Raw genomic sequence first — 15,185 nt, forward strand, 5'->3', positions numbered from 1 at the left:
TTCAGATATTTTGTAGGCAGCTAGAGAATATAGAGTTTTGTCACATGAGTCATCTTGTGAAGGCAGCAGGTGTGTCATTTTTTTTATTTTTCGAGTTTGCTCGGCTAATTTTTTAGTGCAGTAATCATTTGGAGTTAAGTCTGGTAGCCTCGGTGCCAGATTGGGTTAGGTCGCTGACTTTGTGTGCTAGCAATTAGGTGCCTCACTCTGGCAGTGTGGGTTTGAATCCCAGATGGGACTCCCCCACCCCAAAAGTGCTAGAATTTGTAGTAAACTCAGAAAGTGTAATCCCAAATATAACAAATGTTACTTTTGACCACTTTCTAAAAGGCATTGTCTATTCATAGCGTACCACAAGTTATTTTAGATGAGAATGACTATCAAGATATGTTCGGTGGACTGAGTGGCCATGTTGAAGCACACTGTTGACGTTGACCATTGTTGTAGGGATGGTCCAAGGAAATATGTGACATGAGCAGTGGGTATTTCTCTAACTGTAATACTCTACGACATTTCATCAGGGCCCACTATGTGATATATACCCATCTCAGGGTCATTTGTGTACCTGTAGATGATCGAGGTGTGACAGGTAAGAGGAAAGGTGAGGTAGAGCCAGTGATGTGACTGCACTGCCTTCTGCTATCATAGAGTGAGTGACTGAGTATGATTTTACGCCGCTTTTAGCAATATCACGGCGGGGGACACCAGAAATGGGCTTTACACATTGTACCCATGTCGGGAATCGAACCCGGGTCTTCGGCGTGACAGGCGAACGCTTTAACCACTAGGCTACCCGACCGCCCCTGCTATCATAGAAGGATATATACCCATCTCTCCGTACAGGGTCATTTGTGTACCTGTAGACGAGGTGTGACAGGTAAGAGGAAAGGTAAGGTAGAGCCAGTGATGTGACTGCACTATATGCTGCTATTGACTGAGGGTTGAGTGCCGAGGGTTTCAGCCATTTGGTCATTCCTGAAGGGAATCTGGGAAGAAATGGTCTGCAGTAACCTTTGAGTTGACTGGATGGATCTAATGGTCAGTGGTGTGTTGTACAAGCAATCTTTGTGCTAAGGTGATAGTAACTCCCATATATTACCATAGACAGTCGTAGATCTAAGGATGTTTTGTATAACAGTACCAATGTTCTTTAACTTCATTCAAGGTATTGTATCCTGTTAGTGTCCCCAGCTGTGTCATACCAAAAGGCGTTAAAAGATGGTACTTGTTCCTACCCTGCCTGGCGCTCAGCATTAAGGGTCTAAAACAAAGACTGGTCAGCTCAGAGTCAGTGTCTGAGTGGGGTATTCGTGTAAAACTGTGGCATGGTATCTCAGTGGGTTAGCACTATAAAATCGGCATGAGTCTGGACTAGCACAAGCAGCCACACACAGACACACAAACGTGCATGCACATCACTATGTCAGTGCAATAATCTTGTACGTGACATTAAAACCCTATTTTACCTCACCTCACCTCACCTCACCTCACCTCACCTCACCTCACCTCACCTCACTTGTCAGTGTGGAAGGCGGTGGGGTAGCCTAGTGGTTAAAGTGTTGGTGATATTGCTGAAATATTGCTAAAAGCGGCGTAAAACAGCACTCACTCACTCGATCACTCTCTCAATCACTCACTCGATCACTCACTCTTGTTTTCTGCCACTGGTTTGCTTGTCCTTGATCGTTCACAGGCTGCTGTGACTCACTCACTCACTCACTCACTTGATTGTTCACAGGCTGCTGTGACTCACTCACTCACGCACTCACGCACTCACGCACTCACGCACTCACTCACTCACTCACTTGATTGTTCACAGGCTGCTGTGACGTAGCTGGAATATTACTCAGTTTTCGTGTAGTTGAACCTGACCAGACAGACACTAGCTTGTTTGTGTGTACAGTGATTTATGTCAGCAGGTTACGGTGACACTTCTGTGTCAGTTTGTGTGCACCTGTAAGTTGTCCTGTCCTTGCAGTAAGTCTATGTTCCACACACAGTCCCCATTTCTTAGCTGTGATGATAGGGATGGGTACTTGACAGCTGCCGGTAGTCTGGCCTGTCATCAAGTTGATTGCTTAGTGTATGTAGGTCCTGTTTATAATATATAAGACAAGGGTTCTGTGTGAAGCATTTAGAAGTTGGAGTACTAAGTTATGATAAGATTTATGGATCAACTTCTTTACTACAATTAGGAGCGACGTTTCAGTGTAAGGTTCTAACACCATTACAGCGTTAGAAACTGGCACTAGTCCTGTAGTCCTTGCCAAACTGGCCAATAGTTAAGGTATCCTAAGGACTAGTAGAAATCTGCCATTTTTAAGGGTTTTGCTATATGTTATCATTATAAGGACTAGTGGACTAAATATGTTAGTTTCTACCCCTGCATTATCAAGCAAGTTCTGTGTGAAGTTAAAAGTGTTGCAATGACATTTTTATGGCAGTATTATAAATTATTGTTTCTAGTTGTGCTCATATGACTGACAGCCTGAATCTTTTTATTTCCTGTTTTGGACTCCATATCGAGGCATGAACACAATTTGTCGACCATTTGGCTTTTTATAAACATTTTGCAGATATCTTAACATGAGAATGGTTTTGATATAAGCTGATTTTCTTGTGACAGGAGGGTAAATAAAGTGTAGACATTTGGTATAAACTTAAATCATATTTGCTTACAGTTTATGAACAATCAAACTTTTATTAAAGTAATTTCTTTGATTTTTGCTTTATGTTTTAAGTCCAAAACATTATTATCGGTCAATTGAATGCTATGAACAAATTTCATATCAATTTGCAGAGGTTTCCAAAACAATATTGAGAATGGAAGCTTATCACACCTGAACCTTTCTGACTCCAGTGACTAATGCACAGTACCAGATATGGAGAAGTGTGCATGTGAATTGAACAAACCTCTGAACTACAGGGTATAACTGTTAATTTGACGATTTAACATATACAGCTAATCCAAGCCTTGTTTCATTTACTATACCCTTGTCCCTTTACAATGGCCCTAGATTAGGATTATCCCAGCTGTTGTTAGATCCCTCTTTGCAGCCTAACAGTCCGTGCTAATCACAGTGACCTTAATTAATGTAGTGGTTTAACCCAATACCTGTGTCCGGTTTCACATGCCTTCTGATCAGTAACAGTTGTTCTGATCAAGGATTATTCGTTATATCACGAATCAGTCAACCATTCAGCAGTCAGCCATGCTTCACATGCCTGTTGTAGTTAATCATATAATCTTATTTTAATAATCATAACAGGCCCTGTGTGTTCAGAGTGATCAGGTTACTTTTTATTCAGCGGATATCTTGCGGGTAGCTGATTAGCCCTGTTGCTAGGCTGTGATTTGGACAAACCACGTGTTGAGACATCGCAGTCATGTCAGTGCAAGGTCATATCGTCCTGCAAGACAGCATGCTTCTCAAACAGGATATATTTTGTCTCGAGGATTAAGGGAATTACTGGAGCTCCATAAATGTATGGGCTTTGAACACTTGCAGTATTTGTGATTGCGGGACGCAGGTCTGAAGGTAAAGGTAGGCACCACACTCAGTTTGTTAGTTTTCTCACAGCACACATTACACTAATGATGGCCAAATGTGGGCTTGTTAACATTGCATAGGGAAGTTTTTGACAGATTGTTGACAATTTCTGTGTTACACTGCAGTGTTTCTAGTTAATCATTGTAGAGTGATATACCACACTGTTATTATGGCAGCTTTCAGAATAATATTTGCTTTAATTTGAAAAAATACAGATTATTTTTTTCACCAAATTTATTTCATTTTATCTTTCGTCATTTGAGGTTTTAGTTATTGTTGGTAATTGTGGTCAAAATAATTTGTGTATTAATTCAAAAACAAGAATAAGATTGTTTTCACCAAATTGGTGACATTTTGTCTTTCTTAATTTAGATTTTGACTGTTGTTGGTAAATAACCAAACATATTTTCTTTTTGAATTAACATATTTAGAAATGACATTATTGGATTTGTTAATAGATGACAAATGACCTATTGTGTATGGTAAGTTAATGTCCTGGTTGTAAGGAACGTGACACCAACACAATCAGTCAACAACCTTTGCAACTGACTCTACAACTTTAGAAAATAAATATTGCATCAGCGTATGAGACAGCACAGGCAGTGACTCCCTTTTGGAGTACGTGCAGATCTCAACGTTGCCTGACACCTTGTCTCCTGATAACGTCAATCTGCTTCTGAAGGATTTGTAAGGATGGCTTTTTTTCCACATTTGTGATGGCTAAATTTTATTCATGAGTAGTTGCATCAGACTTGTGTCATCATCATCAAGGTCACTCCTGTACGACTTTGTCCTAATAATACTATTAATAGAATCATATTACATGTAATTACATGAAGAAAGAGACAGGTTTACTAAAAATACAAACATTTGGAGCAAACTGTCTAGTCCAGCTATCAAACTAAGTAAAATATGAAAGCAAATTTGTCCTTTGTTTCAAGCTGGGTGATGAGGAATGTGTATTGTTTGTTCCACTCCCTTCAACCCACTGTTGAATTCCGTTGTTGAATACTTTCAAAACCCCATGCTTGTGAAGGCTAATTGATGAGGATTCGGCCAGTGTTTGATAGTGAACACGAAACGTGGAAAGTCAAGGGCTTGTTGTCATGACCCTTAAATTTTAAAAATCTTCACCTGGTCCCTAGTTTCTCATGCTACACCAGTAAACTTCATGGATCCAGGTAATGATTAAAACCTGCCACATTTTCTATCAAGACAACAAAATACCGAGTGCATGTGCAATCGGTTTGTTGTCGTCTGCATGATTTACTGTGCTTGGGTCCTTTGAAAATAGGGTGGGTTTTATTCATTACGATGCACACTATTGTGCATTCTCTATTGAGAATTTTATAAGACTTATGTCAGCTGAAAACGAACAAATTATAAAAAGCTTAGGTAAATTTCTCTTCCAAGTCATGAACATTCGAACAGAAACACAGTGTTGAACGGTAAATCGTTATTAAATCTTCTCAGCATGCAAATACATATATACAGTATATTTCCATTGTATTATGGGCCGGCGGCCTGAAGTACCGAATAAATTTGTCTGTCTGTCTGTCTGTCTATATGGGGATTGTCTTGTTTGTAATTTGTATGGCTATTTCTATTAAAATGTGTGCATATTCCACAGTTTGGTTGCTCTCTGTTGTTTTCTTGGGCCTGACAATGGCTCCAGGACACCCTAACAATATAGCTGGTAGACAACAATGATACATTGGTGACACGTAGAATGGGTGTTGCTGATACAGTCAAACACTGATTGGCCGAGCTCAGACTCAATTTATAAAAAAAAGAAAAATTATTTGTACCCTACAGCCACAACAGCCTCATAATCATGGGAGTCAAGATTTAAACTCTCTAGATTTTTAAGAGTCTTTTGTGATATAACTGGAATATTTCTGGCTGCAACGTATGAATCCATTCTCATTCGTCTGCCCTCTGTGTGAATGATTGATCTACCCCTACCTCGGTCCAGTACCCCCTACCCCCCAGCTCCTTGTGTCTACCTAGTTCCTTTATAATGCAGTGACATGCCAGGCTGAGTGATGAATGAGTGTATGTCAGTAGTGCCAGCCATGTATTCAATCCGAAAGAAAGGAATACCCAGGTGTTGGGACAGTTTTACATGCCGAGACATAGATCTTCACTGTTGACCATCTTCAACAGAGATCAAAGCTTGAGGATTGTCAATACAGTGGAATCCGGAGTCGGCAATGTGAGAAGCATTTACATTATGTCAGGAAATGTGTATATGTTCTGAAAAAAAAATTCCTTTTTATTTGTCAAGCTTTCGTATAGATAATGATTATCCATTATCCAGGTTATTTGTCCTTACTCAGTGTGTGGTCGGGTAGCCTCATGGTTAAAGCATTTGCTTGTCATGTCAAGGCCCGGGCTCAGTTTTTCATGTGGGTGCAATGTGTGAAGCCCATTTCAGGTGTCCCCCCCACCGTGATATTGCTGGAATATTTCTAGAAGCAGATAAAACCGGACTCACTAACTTCTTCATAGCCGTGAAGATCTGGGTTAGAATAGGTCTTCAGCATCCCATTCTTGCCATAACAGACGACTATGCTTGTCGTAAGAGGCAACGAACAGGATAGGGTGGTCAAGCTCTCTGACTTGGTTGATGCATGTCATTGTATCCAAATTGCGTGGATCGATGCTCATGATATCAATCACTGGATTGTCTGGTCCAGACTCTATTATTTACAGACCACCGTCATATAGATGGAATATTGCTGAGTGCGGCGTTAAACAACAAACAAACAAACTCACTCCTTCAGTGTGTCAGCAGGCAACTGCTTGGAATCCAGTGGATTGCTGAAGTACAGTGATGTTCCGGGCTGGAATAAGGTCCAAGTCAACTGTTAGGTGTGCATGGTGTGATCGGGCTCTGGAATATTGTTGTGGCATAAAAGAACACTGATAGTCATTTAAGTTTAACACTAAACTTGCTTCCGTAAAGCTGCCACAGATATGTCAGAATTGCATGTCATCACACTAAAAAAAAGGTGAATCTACCACTGTTTGTCTGATCCAGATTTGATGATTTACAGGCTGTGTGACATTGGAATTTATCATCCAAAACTGGCTCCCACAGGAGATATGGCTTGGGTGAGATCAAGCGATATCTATACTGTAGATATCGCTGCAATGAAATTGCATCACAATGCTTTGCAGACCATTGTGACGTCATTGGTTACCATGACGTCACAGTCAAATGACATCACTAATGGCTCTGCTACTGAAGCTGTTAGCAGTACTTTTTACATTGAAGACACTAATTACTGTCTACAAATTGAAAAGGTTGGAAGAATGATGTTGGATGATAAATAAAATCTCACCCTCGTGTCTTTTGATATCAAATATATCAACACTCGTTGATAAAAGTGGCAAAAATCCTCGGCAAGCCTCGGAATTTTTGCCACTTTTATCAACTCGTGTTGATATCTTTGATATCAAAAGACACTCGGGTGAGATTCTCTATATTGCTAGCTGTGGCGTAAAACAACACTCACTCACTGTTATTTGAACGTAACACTACTTTCTGCTATTGTAACATCCCAGCCTACCAGGATAGTAATAGTCGTCCATTTGTATTGCACTTTTCCCATGCTAGTTATCATACTCAAAGCGCACCATGAAAGATTATTTGTTTGTTTGTTTGTCCTTTAACACCGCAATATTCCATCCATGTGACGGTGGTCTGTAAATTATCGAGTCTGTACCAGACAATCTATTAATTGACATCATGAGCTTCAATCCACGCAATTGGGATACGATGACATGCATCAACTAAGTGAGCGAGCCTGACCACCCTATCCCGTTTTTACCCCAGTCTTCACGGGTCCCATAAAAGAGGAAAGAAGTACATACCACACTAGATTTAGTGGCTGATCAGGAAGATAATGTTATGTCTTCACACCTTATCTGGAATTTCTCTTATCATTGTGTTTATTCAGAACACAGTAGTTCAGACAAGGCAATAGGTCATCTACGTGCATTCGTTGCATCATAGCATTGCCGAACTCGTATTTGTTCGTCTAATTACCTTATCACCGGCCCCTGACTGCTGTAAACTGGCAAGTAATTGGTTTTTATTGCATCTCCTGATTAAATTGAGACTCGGCTCTCACTTTCCAGGTTTATAGTGATTATCAAGCTGTTGATGTGGAGCATGCTGTAGTTTCCGTGACACTGAACTGGCCTTCTTTCATCAGGCTAATGAAACCAGGCTCAATGTATTGTGCAGAGACACTTGATATTGAGAGTATTTGTTGGTAGTTTGTGTACAACTTAATGTCTCATGTTTGTCTTCTCGTTGACTGTCAGGTGTGCTGATAATTCCTTGGCATTTCTTTTTTTTCTTGTCAGTGAATCAAAAGTTTCGCACCATGTATTCAAGTATTAATGTTGAGAAGATTTTTTCTTCTTGTAGAATGTCACAAATTGCAGTTGAGAAAAAAAACTTCAAACTTGATAGAGAAGGGAGGTAATTTACTCTTGGCTGGTTATTAACAAAAGAAACAATGAGCAGTATGTTTATTTCCTTTCAATTGTCTCTTTACTGCGCTGTTTCTTATCAGTTACGATACTGTGTTTGCATGGTGTTGGGTTTTTACCACAGACCCTATTGTTTGTGATGTGTCTGGAATAATGCTAAAGTGCATAGCACTCTACTCACTCACTTAGGTTTGAAAAATATATTAGTAAAGTAATAAAAAAAGCTGTTGATGTAGCACCTGGATAAAACCATCTGCGACCAGATTTAGATTTAGCTGATTTAGTGACATCATTTCAGTGGTGTGCACTGAAGGATTTAACAGTCACTTGAGCTCACAAGCTTTAATTCATTTGACACCTCGACTCACATCAGTGTAACTGTAGGAAGGGAGGTAGAGCAGTTGTACAAGAAGATTTGGAGAACAAGTTGAGAACCTCATTCTAATGCTATCACCATAGAAGGTCAGTGGTTTGTCGTTACCCTAATATAAATAGACAAGTATATATAGGATTATCGTGGTCTTCAGGCAGACAGTGATCAAGGTGCACTAAATGCTTTAGTGTTGTAGTGGAGACAGTGTTGAAGCTGTAGTGTTGTAGTGGAGGCAGTGTTACAGTGGAATTAGTGTTATTGTGGAGACAATGTTGTAGTGTAGGTAGTGTTGTAGTGTAGGTAGTGTTGTAGTGGAGGCAGTGTTGTAGTGGAATTAGTGTATTGTGGAGACAATGTTGTAGTGGAGGTAGTGTTGTAGTGGAATTAGTGTTGTAGTGGAGGCAGTGTTGTAGTGGAATTAGTGTATTGTGGAGACAATGTTGTAGTGGAGGTAGTGTTGTAGTGGAATTAGTGTTATTGTGGAGACAATTTGTAGTGGAGGTAGTGTTGTAGTGGAATTAGTGTATTGTGGAGACAATTTGTAGTAGAGGTAGTGTTGTAGTGGAATTAGTGTATTGTGGAGACAATGTTGTAGTGGAGGTAGTGTTGTAGAGGAATTAGTGTTATTGTGGAGACAATTTGTAGTGGAGGTAGTGTTGTAGTGGAATTAGTGTATTGTGGAGACAATGTTGTAGTGGAGGCAGTGTTGTAGTGGAATTAGTGTATTGTGGAGACAATGTTGTAGTAGAGGTAGTGTTGTAGTGGAATTAGTGTATTGTGGAGACAATGTTGTAGTGGAGGTAGTGTTGTAGTGGAATTAGTGTATTGTGGAGACAATGTTGTAGTGGAGGCAGTGTTGTAGTGGAATTAGTGTATTGTGGAGACAATGTTGTAGTAGAGGTAGTGTTGTAGTGGAATTAGTGTATTGTGGAGACAATGTTGTAGTGGAGGTAGTGTTGTAGTGGAATTAGTGTTGTAGTGGAGGCAGTGTTGTAGTGGAATTAGTGTTGTAGTGGAGGCAGTGTTGTAGTGGAAGCAGTGTTGTCGTGGAGGTAGCATTGTCGTGGAGGTAGCATTGTCATGGAGGTAGCATTGTCGTGGAGGTAGCGTTGTAGTGGAGGCAGTGATGTCGTGGTGTGGTGGAGGGAGGGAGAAGTATGTGTAACATGATAGTGACACAGATACCCAGTTGGTGCAGATCCATCCTTGGTCTGCTGCTGCAGCTCCCCGATACACACATTCAGGTTCTTGCAGGCCCACTATTTTTACTGAGATGGCAACATGATTTATGTGCGACTGAAACGTTTTTCCTTGTCCCTTGCTACTTTTGCAAAAGTTCTTTTTTGCCCTGGATGCCAGCATTCTTGGTTTGACTACTGGTTTACTAGGGTTTGTTAAACAATATATTTGTCAGATGTATGCTGTCAGATATCATGGTAAAAATACTGACATCAAATGTTTTACCTTTGCCTACCACGTAACACTGGAAGGAGAAAACGTCTGCAAGCAGTTATATGGTGGAAATATTTGCACACTGGATGCATAAAAGTGGGTTGGATATCAATTTTAAACCAATCATCTTAGAGGAAATAATCATTTTATAACCAGGGATAATGTACAATGAAACATTACTTACTGGAGTTGCTAATGATGTGACCATCAAGTTTAATTTACTCATGCAATCATTGAATATATACTAGTCAAAGGGAGTTAAAGAACATCCAATTCTTTGATATGACTATGCTTAATCTGTCATGCATTGACAGATTAACTATAGTAATATCAAAGAGTCGGGTGTTCTTTAACTTCTTTTGAGTAGTATATATTGACTTCCGTAATCGACGTAATAAGCGCCAGCTTTAATAGGCGCCCACAGCGATATTTGCATATATATTGGCTAGTGAACGATCCCAATTAGCACCCCTTCCGATTGATCAATGTACACTTATTTATTTGTGTATTATACACACTCGTGTGTTATATACACCCTTAATTATGGGCAATTAAATTCTGAAAAATATATCTGTCATGTTCTTTTGTATCATTTCAGGCTGTCAGCATAAACCACAAAATTTACGATCTTTCCAATGTTTTGTTTTCTCACCAAAATTATATTCTAATAAGAGCCCCCTATTTCTAACTTTGAGAGCACCCTGGGTGCTTATTATGTCGAATACGGTATTCATAGTTTGAAACAAGCAGAATGGCACTTTTATGTTCTCTGTGAGGATTCTCCTGGGACCAGAACGTTATGTCGTCTGCAATATTTGTGAGTGAAGAACGTTTCACTGTACACAGTCACATCAATGATATTTTCCACATTTTGGACTATCCCATGTCCTTTGAAATAACCATTGAGTCTCATGATTAAGGCTGAAAAGGATTAGGGGACAGTAGTAGCACAGTCGTCTAAGATGGTAGTTGGCTGTGCAGAGTTACTTCCCTTAAGCATGCCAGAAACCTATTAGTGAGGGTTCAAATCCCAGTTTACCCTGATTAAGTTTCTAGGTTTGTCAGCACCATTCCCATGCTCGTGGGTCTAGGACGTGCATCACTTCAGGTTTCTTTAGGTTTCCTCCTACCTTAGGTTTCCATGCCTTGATGTAAATAAAATACCTTTCAATGTGGTATTTCACTATGCAAATAAAATACTGTTAAAAGCGGCTTTAAATGAAAGAAGTAAAACACTGTTCACACAGCGTTATGTTTATGTCACACACTCATTATTTAAGAAATAAATGATGACCATGAGTCATTTATTTCTTAGGAGATATCAATATTATGTACAGCCGCTATCATAATGTTGATGAAATGTAAAGAGCTTTAAAAAATGTTTATTCACATTGTAATAATGATGACTTCCTGAATAGAATCCAAATTCGGAATGTCGGACAAGTACATTCTATGAACAGGTGGTAAGTTTGGTATGTCCCTTATATTCTCACGTCGATTATCTGTACTTTTTCTCCTGATACCAATTGTCATATCTCTCTCACTTTTGGATGCGATCGTTCGGCAACTGCGTTTATCTGCCAAGCCCAGCTACATCTATGGCAAACAATTTACAAGACATTTTTCTCTCAAAAATAGAGTCGTCCAATATATCATATCAAGTAGCAAGCGCTTATTTGAATCTCCAGAAATGACGTCATGATAGAACAGTGTTTTATCGTGAAACAAACCACGCTTCGTTCTTTATTGTTCTTTCCGATTTATCGTGTAGCTATCTTATACATAACGATAGTGCATAGTTGGTCTGTGGTAGCTTTAGCAAGAAAACTGTATATGACAGGCAGATAGTAGTGTCTCTGGTGTATACGTGATGTATACAGCTGCAGTATTGCCATTGTGATGCGTGTCATGGTGTCCAGGATGCTGGTGGATGTCATAGCTTTTCAAGGTTATATATGCTATACTGTTTGTGTTTGTCAGACGACATGACCCTACATGGTATTGAGTTGAAAACATCCAATGTATCTTTGCGATGTAGTCTTTTGTGATTTTTTCACCCATAAAACATGATAAGTTTTGTTGTAGACCTTCATGGTGAATGCATTCTGTGCTGGAAACTTTTGATTCTACTAGCCCAAACATGGCTCTTAACATCATTTTTGTTCAATTTTAGTGTTATCATATGTACTATTATTAACTGAGCGTACTTATCCGATCAGAACTTTACTACTCAGGCTTCAGATTTGTGGTTAAAGTCACAGACTGTTCCTGAATTAAGGAGAATTTATGGATGTCAACTTTTTTATTGTGAGGAGCACACTGTTGATGATGAAGGAGTAAGTATATACTCCGAAACGTTATGTTCCTCATATAAAGAAGTTGACATCCATAAACTCTCCTCCTTATGTGCATCATTTCTAAATGCCTTTCAAAGATATGTCAGTGAATTGGTGCATACTTTTTATGTTTTACATTTTTATTTTTATATTTTACCCTGAATCAGAAGTTTTGCTACTATTTACAGCAAGTTTTGAACAATCTGTTATGTAAACCATCTTGCAGTAATTAATTGAGTAAATTGACCCGTGAAGATCCGGGTAGAATGTCTTCGGCAACCCATGCTTGCCGTAAAATGCCACTATGCTTGTTGTAAAAGGCGACTGAAGGGATCGGGTGGTCAGGCTCACTGACTTGGTTGATGCATGTCATCGATCCCAAGTCCTAGGATTGGTGCTCATGATATCAATCACTGGATTGTCTGGTCCAGACTTGATTATTTACAGCCCGCCGTCATATAGCTGGAATACTGCTGAGTGCAGCGTTAAACAACAAACAAACAACATTGAGTAAATTAATGATCAACAAGGTGAAACATTGTTCAAATTCTTTCATCAAGGTGGAAAGTTTTATGAGGGAAGTAAATGTGAATTGTTTCTTTCCAGTTCCCCAGCACAAGATGTCGAACGGAAAAGCATCCGGAGATGCGAGGTATCGCGGAGTGCCAAAGGACAGTGACTGCAATGGCACTGTTGTTGTGGAGGAGAGTACGGTGTCCCTGAAGAAGCGAGTCGGTCTTGTTAGTGGGACTGCGCTAATTGTTGGAACCATGATTGGTAAGGTCAACAAGATGTCAAGTAGTGGGATCTCATGGTCAACTCATACACTGAGGAGTGCATGGTTCAAAATGACTTGTCTACTCATTCATTGTAAATATCGACGTGTGAAGATCCGGGGTAGAATAGGTCTTCAGCAACCCATGATGCCGTAAAAGACGGCTATGCTTGTCGTAAGAGGCGACTAACCGAATCGGGTGGTCAGGCTCGCTGACTTAGTTGATGCATGTCACCGTATCCGAATGGTGTGGATCAGTGCTCATGATATCAATCACTGGATTGTCTGGTCCAGACTCGATTATTTACAGACCACCGTCATATAGCTGGAATATTGCTGAGTGCGGCGTTAAACAACAAACAAACAAATTTATGTGACTTATGTGAAATATAACTGTATTAGCAGACAAGATTTTAGAATAATGCCATAAGTATTTGCTACTGTTTTCAGTATTGTTTATGTTCATTAAGGCAAGTGTCATTTGGTACTCATGTTTGTCTTTGTCAACAGATTATTTTCCAAGAACCAAGGAACATGCAGTGTTCAAGGCATAAAACTGTTTGGAATATCTTTGCATTGACTTAATCCACAACTTTGACATGGCCTCAAATATGTGATATAAACTACTCAAAGAAGTTAAAGAACACCTATTCTTTCGTATTACTATTGTTAATCTGTCGTAGTGTTGTTTTAACTTCTATTAGTAGTATATGTCTCTTACCACCAAGGGGGGGGGGCGGTCGGGTAGCCTAGAGCTCGTCACGCCGAAGACCCGGGTTCGATTCCCGACATGGGTACAATGTGTGAAGCCCAATTGTGGTGTCCCCTGCCGTGATATTGCTGGAATATTGCTAAAAGCGGCGTAAAACCATACTCACTCACTCTTACCACCAGTTTTGACATTCGGTGCTACTGGATATGATTCATGAAGGACCTGGTTACTTGTCTGTGTGGCAATAGTCAGATGATACTGATAATGTTCTCTTGGTCACTTGCCCTAAACCTGACACATTTGTCATCGGACCACTTAACTTTCATTATTAATTTCTGACACTGCAAATAGTTGTGACAATATCGCCTTGGTAAAATCTTAGGTTCAAATAATGGCTAGGTTTGTTTCTCTCATAATCCTGTCATTATTTCTCATAAAATGTTTGCCGATTGAGTTGTGGGTAGTGTTTGTTTCTGGAGGTTAATATGAGGGTAGTATTTGTTTCTGGAGGTTAATATGAGGGTAGTATTTGTTTCTGGAGGTTAATATGAGGGTTGTGTTTGTTTCTGGAGGTTAATGTGAGGGTAGTGTTTGTTTCTGGAGGTTAATGTGAGGGTAGTGTTTGTTTCTGGAGGTTAATATGAGGGTTGTGTTTGTTTCTGGAGGTTAATGTGTGAGGGTAGTGTTTGTTTCTTGAGGTTAATATGAGGGTAGTGGTTGTTTCTGGATATGAATATGAGGGTAGTGTTTGTTTCAGGAGGTTAATATGGGAGTATTAACCTCCATTCAGTATTTCTACATAACACTTTCTATACACATTAAACTTCATGTATAATGCAAGAAAAACTACCGTATATGACCGCGGATAAGCCGACCCCGTAGATAAGCCGAGGTGTTAATTTGACCATTGAAATACGAAAGAAAATGATATGACCCGCAGATAAGCCGAATCAGGAATTGAAAGACAAAAAACACTGCGAAGTCGGACTGCAAGACATGTGCCGGTACTCGCAGATATTCAAAAATATAAGATGAAAAACGTTGTAATTATATTGAAAAAGTCATTATTATTTCTAATAAAGATTTAACAAACCAGTCATCCACTTTCATAATGTGGGAAGCTGTTTCTCGTGGGTTTTTTTAATCTCATAATGATCGTTATAGTTGCCATCAACAACCAAGCGCCATTTTGTGAATCGGTGTATATAGAATTCTGAACCCGTGAGAAAATATATTAGCTGGAGCGAAAACTCGCAGTTTGAATTCAGCATCGTAAGCATGGCGTTTTCGTTTAAAACTCATGATGAAAATGTCAGTCAGTAAAAATATACCAACTTTTATAACCCCCTTTACACCACTATTGTATGTTAATCCAATTGAATTAAATAAACTATCATACTATGAACACATTGAATGACCATCACTTACTCACAGGCTTTTCCAGTTTATTAAACTAATCTCTCGAAAACAAAGGAATTAA

At 39.5% G+C, this 15,185-nt stretch overlaps 1 protein-coding gene across 9 annotated transcripts in view; it reads left to right on the top strand.

Moving 5' to 3' along the window:
* Nucleotides 1–15,185, top strand: part of LOC124116702 (b(0,+)-type amino acid transporter 1-like) — a 133,198-nt gene that overhangs the window by 86,010 nt on the left and 32,003 nt on the right. For 6 of the 9 annotated variants that reach the window (XM_046478564.2, XM_046480060.2, XM_046481526.2 and 3 more), the window contains one exon: nt 12,825–12,995. In XM_046478564.2, coding sequence (XP_046334520.1) covers nt 12,825–12,995 — 171 coding nt within the window. Of the gene's footprint in view, nt 1–3,192; nt 3,546–8,418; nt 8,520–12,824; nt 12,996–15,185 lie in introns of those variants that run through there. The other 3 variants (XM_046483018.2, XM_046482276.2, XM_046483718.2) reach the window with 3 other exon arrangements.

The sequence above is a fragment of the Haliotis rufescens genome, unplaced genomic scaffold (assembly GCF_023055435.1).
Source record: "Haliotis rufescens isolate VD_foot unplaced genomic scaffold, xgHalRufe1.0.p SCAF_17, whole genome shotgun sequence".
NCBI lineage: Eukaryota > Metazoa > Mollusca > Gastropoda > Lepetellida > Haliotidae > Haliotis > Haliotis rufescens.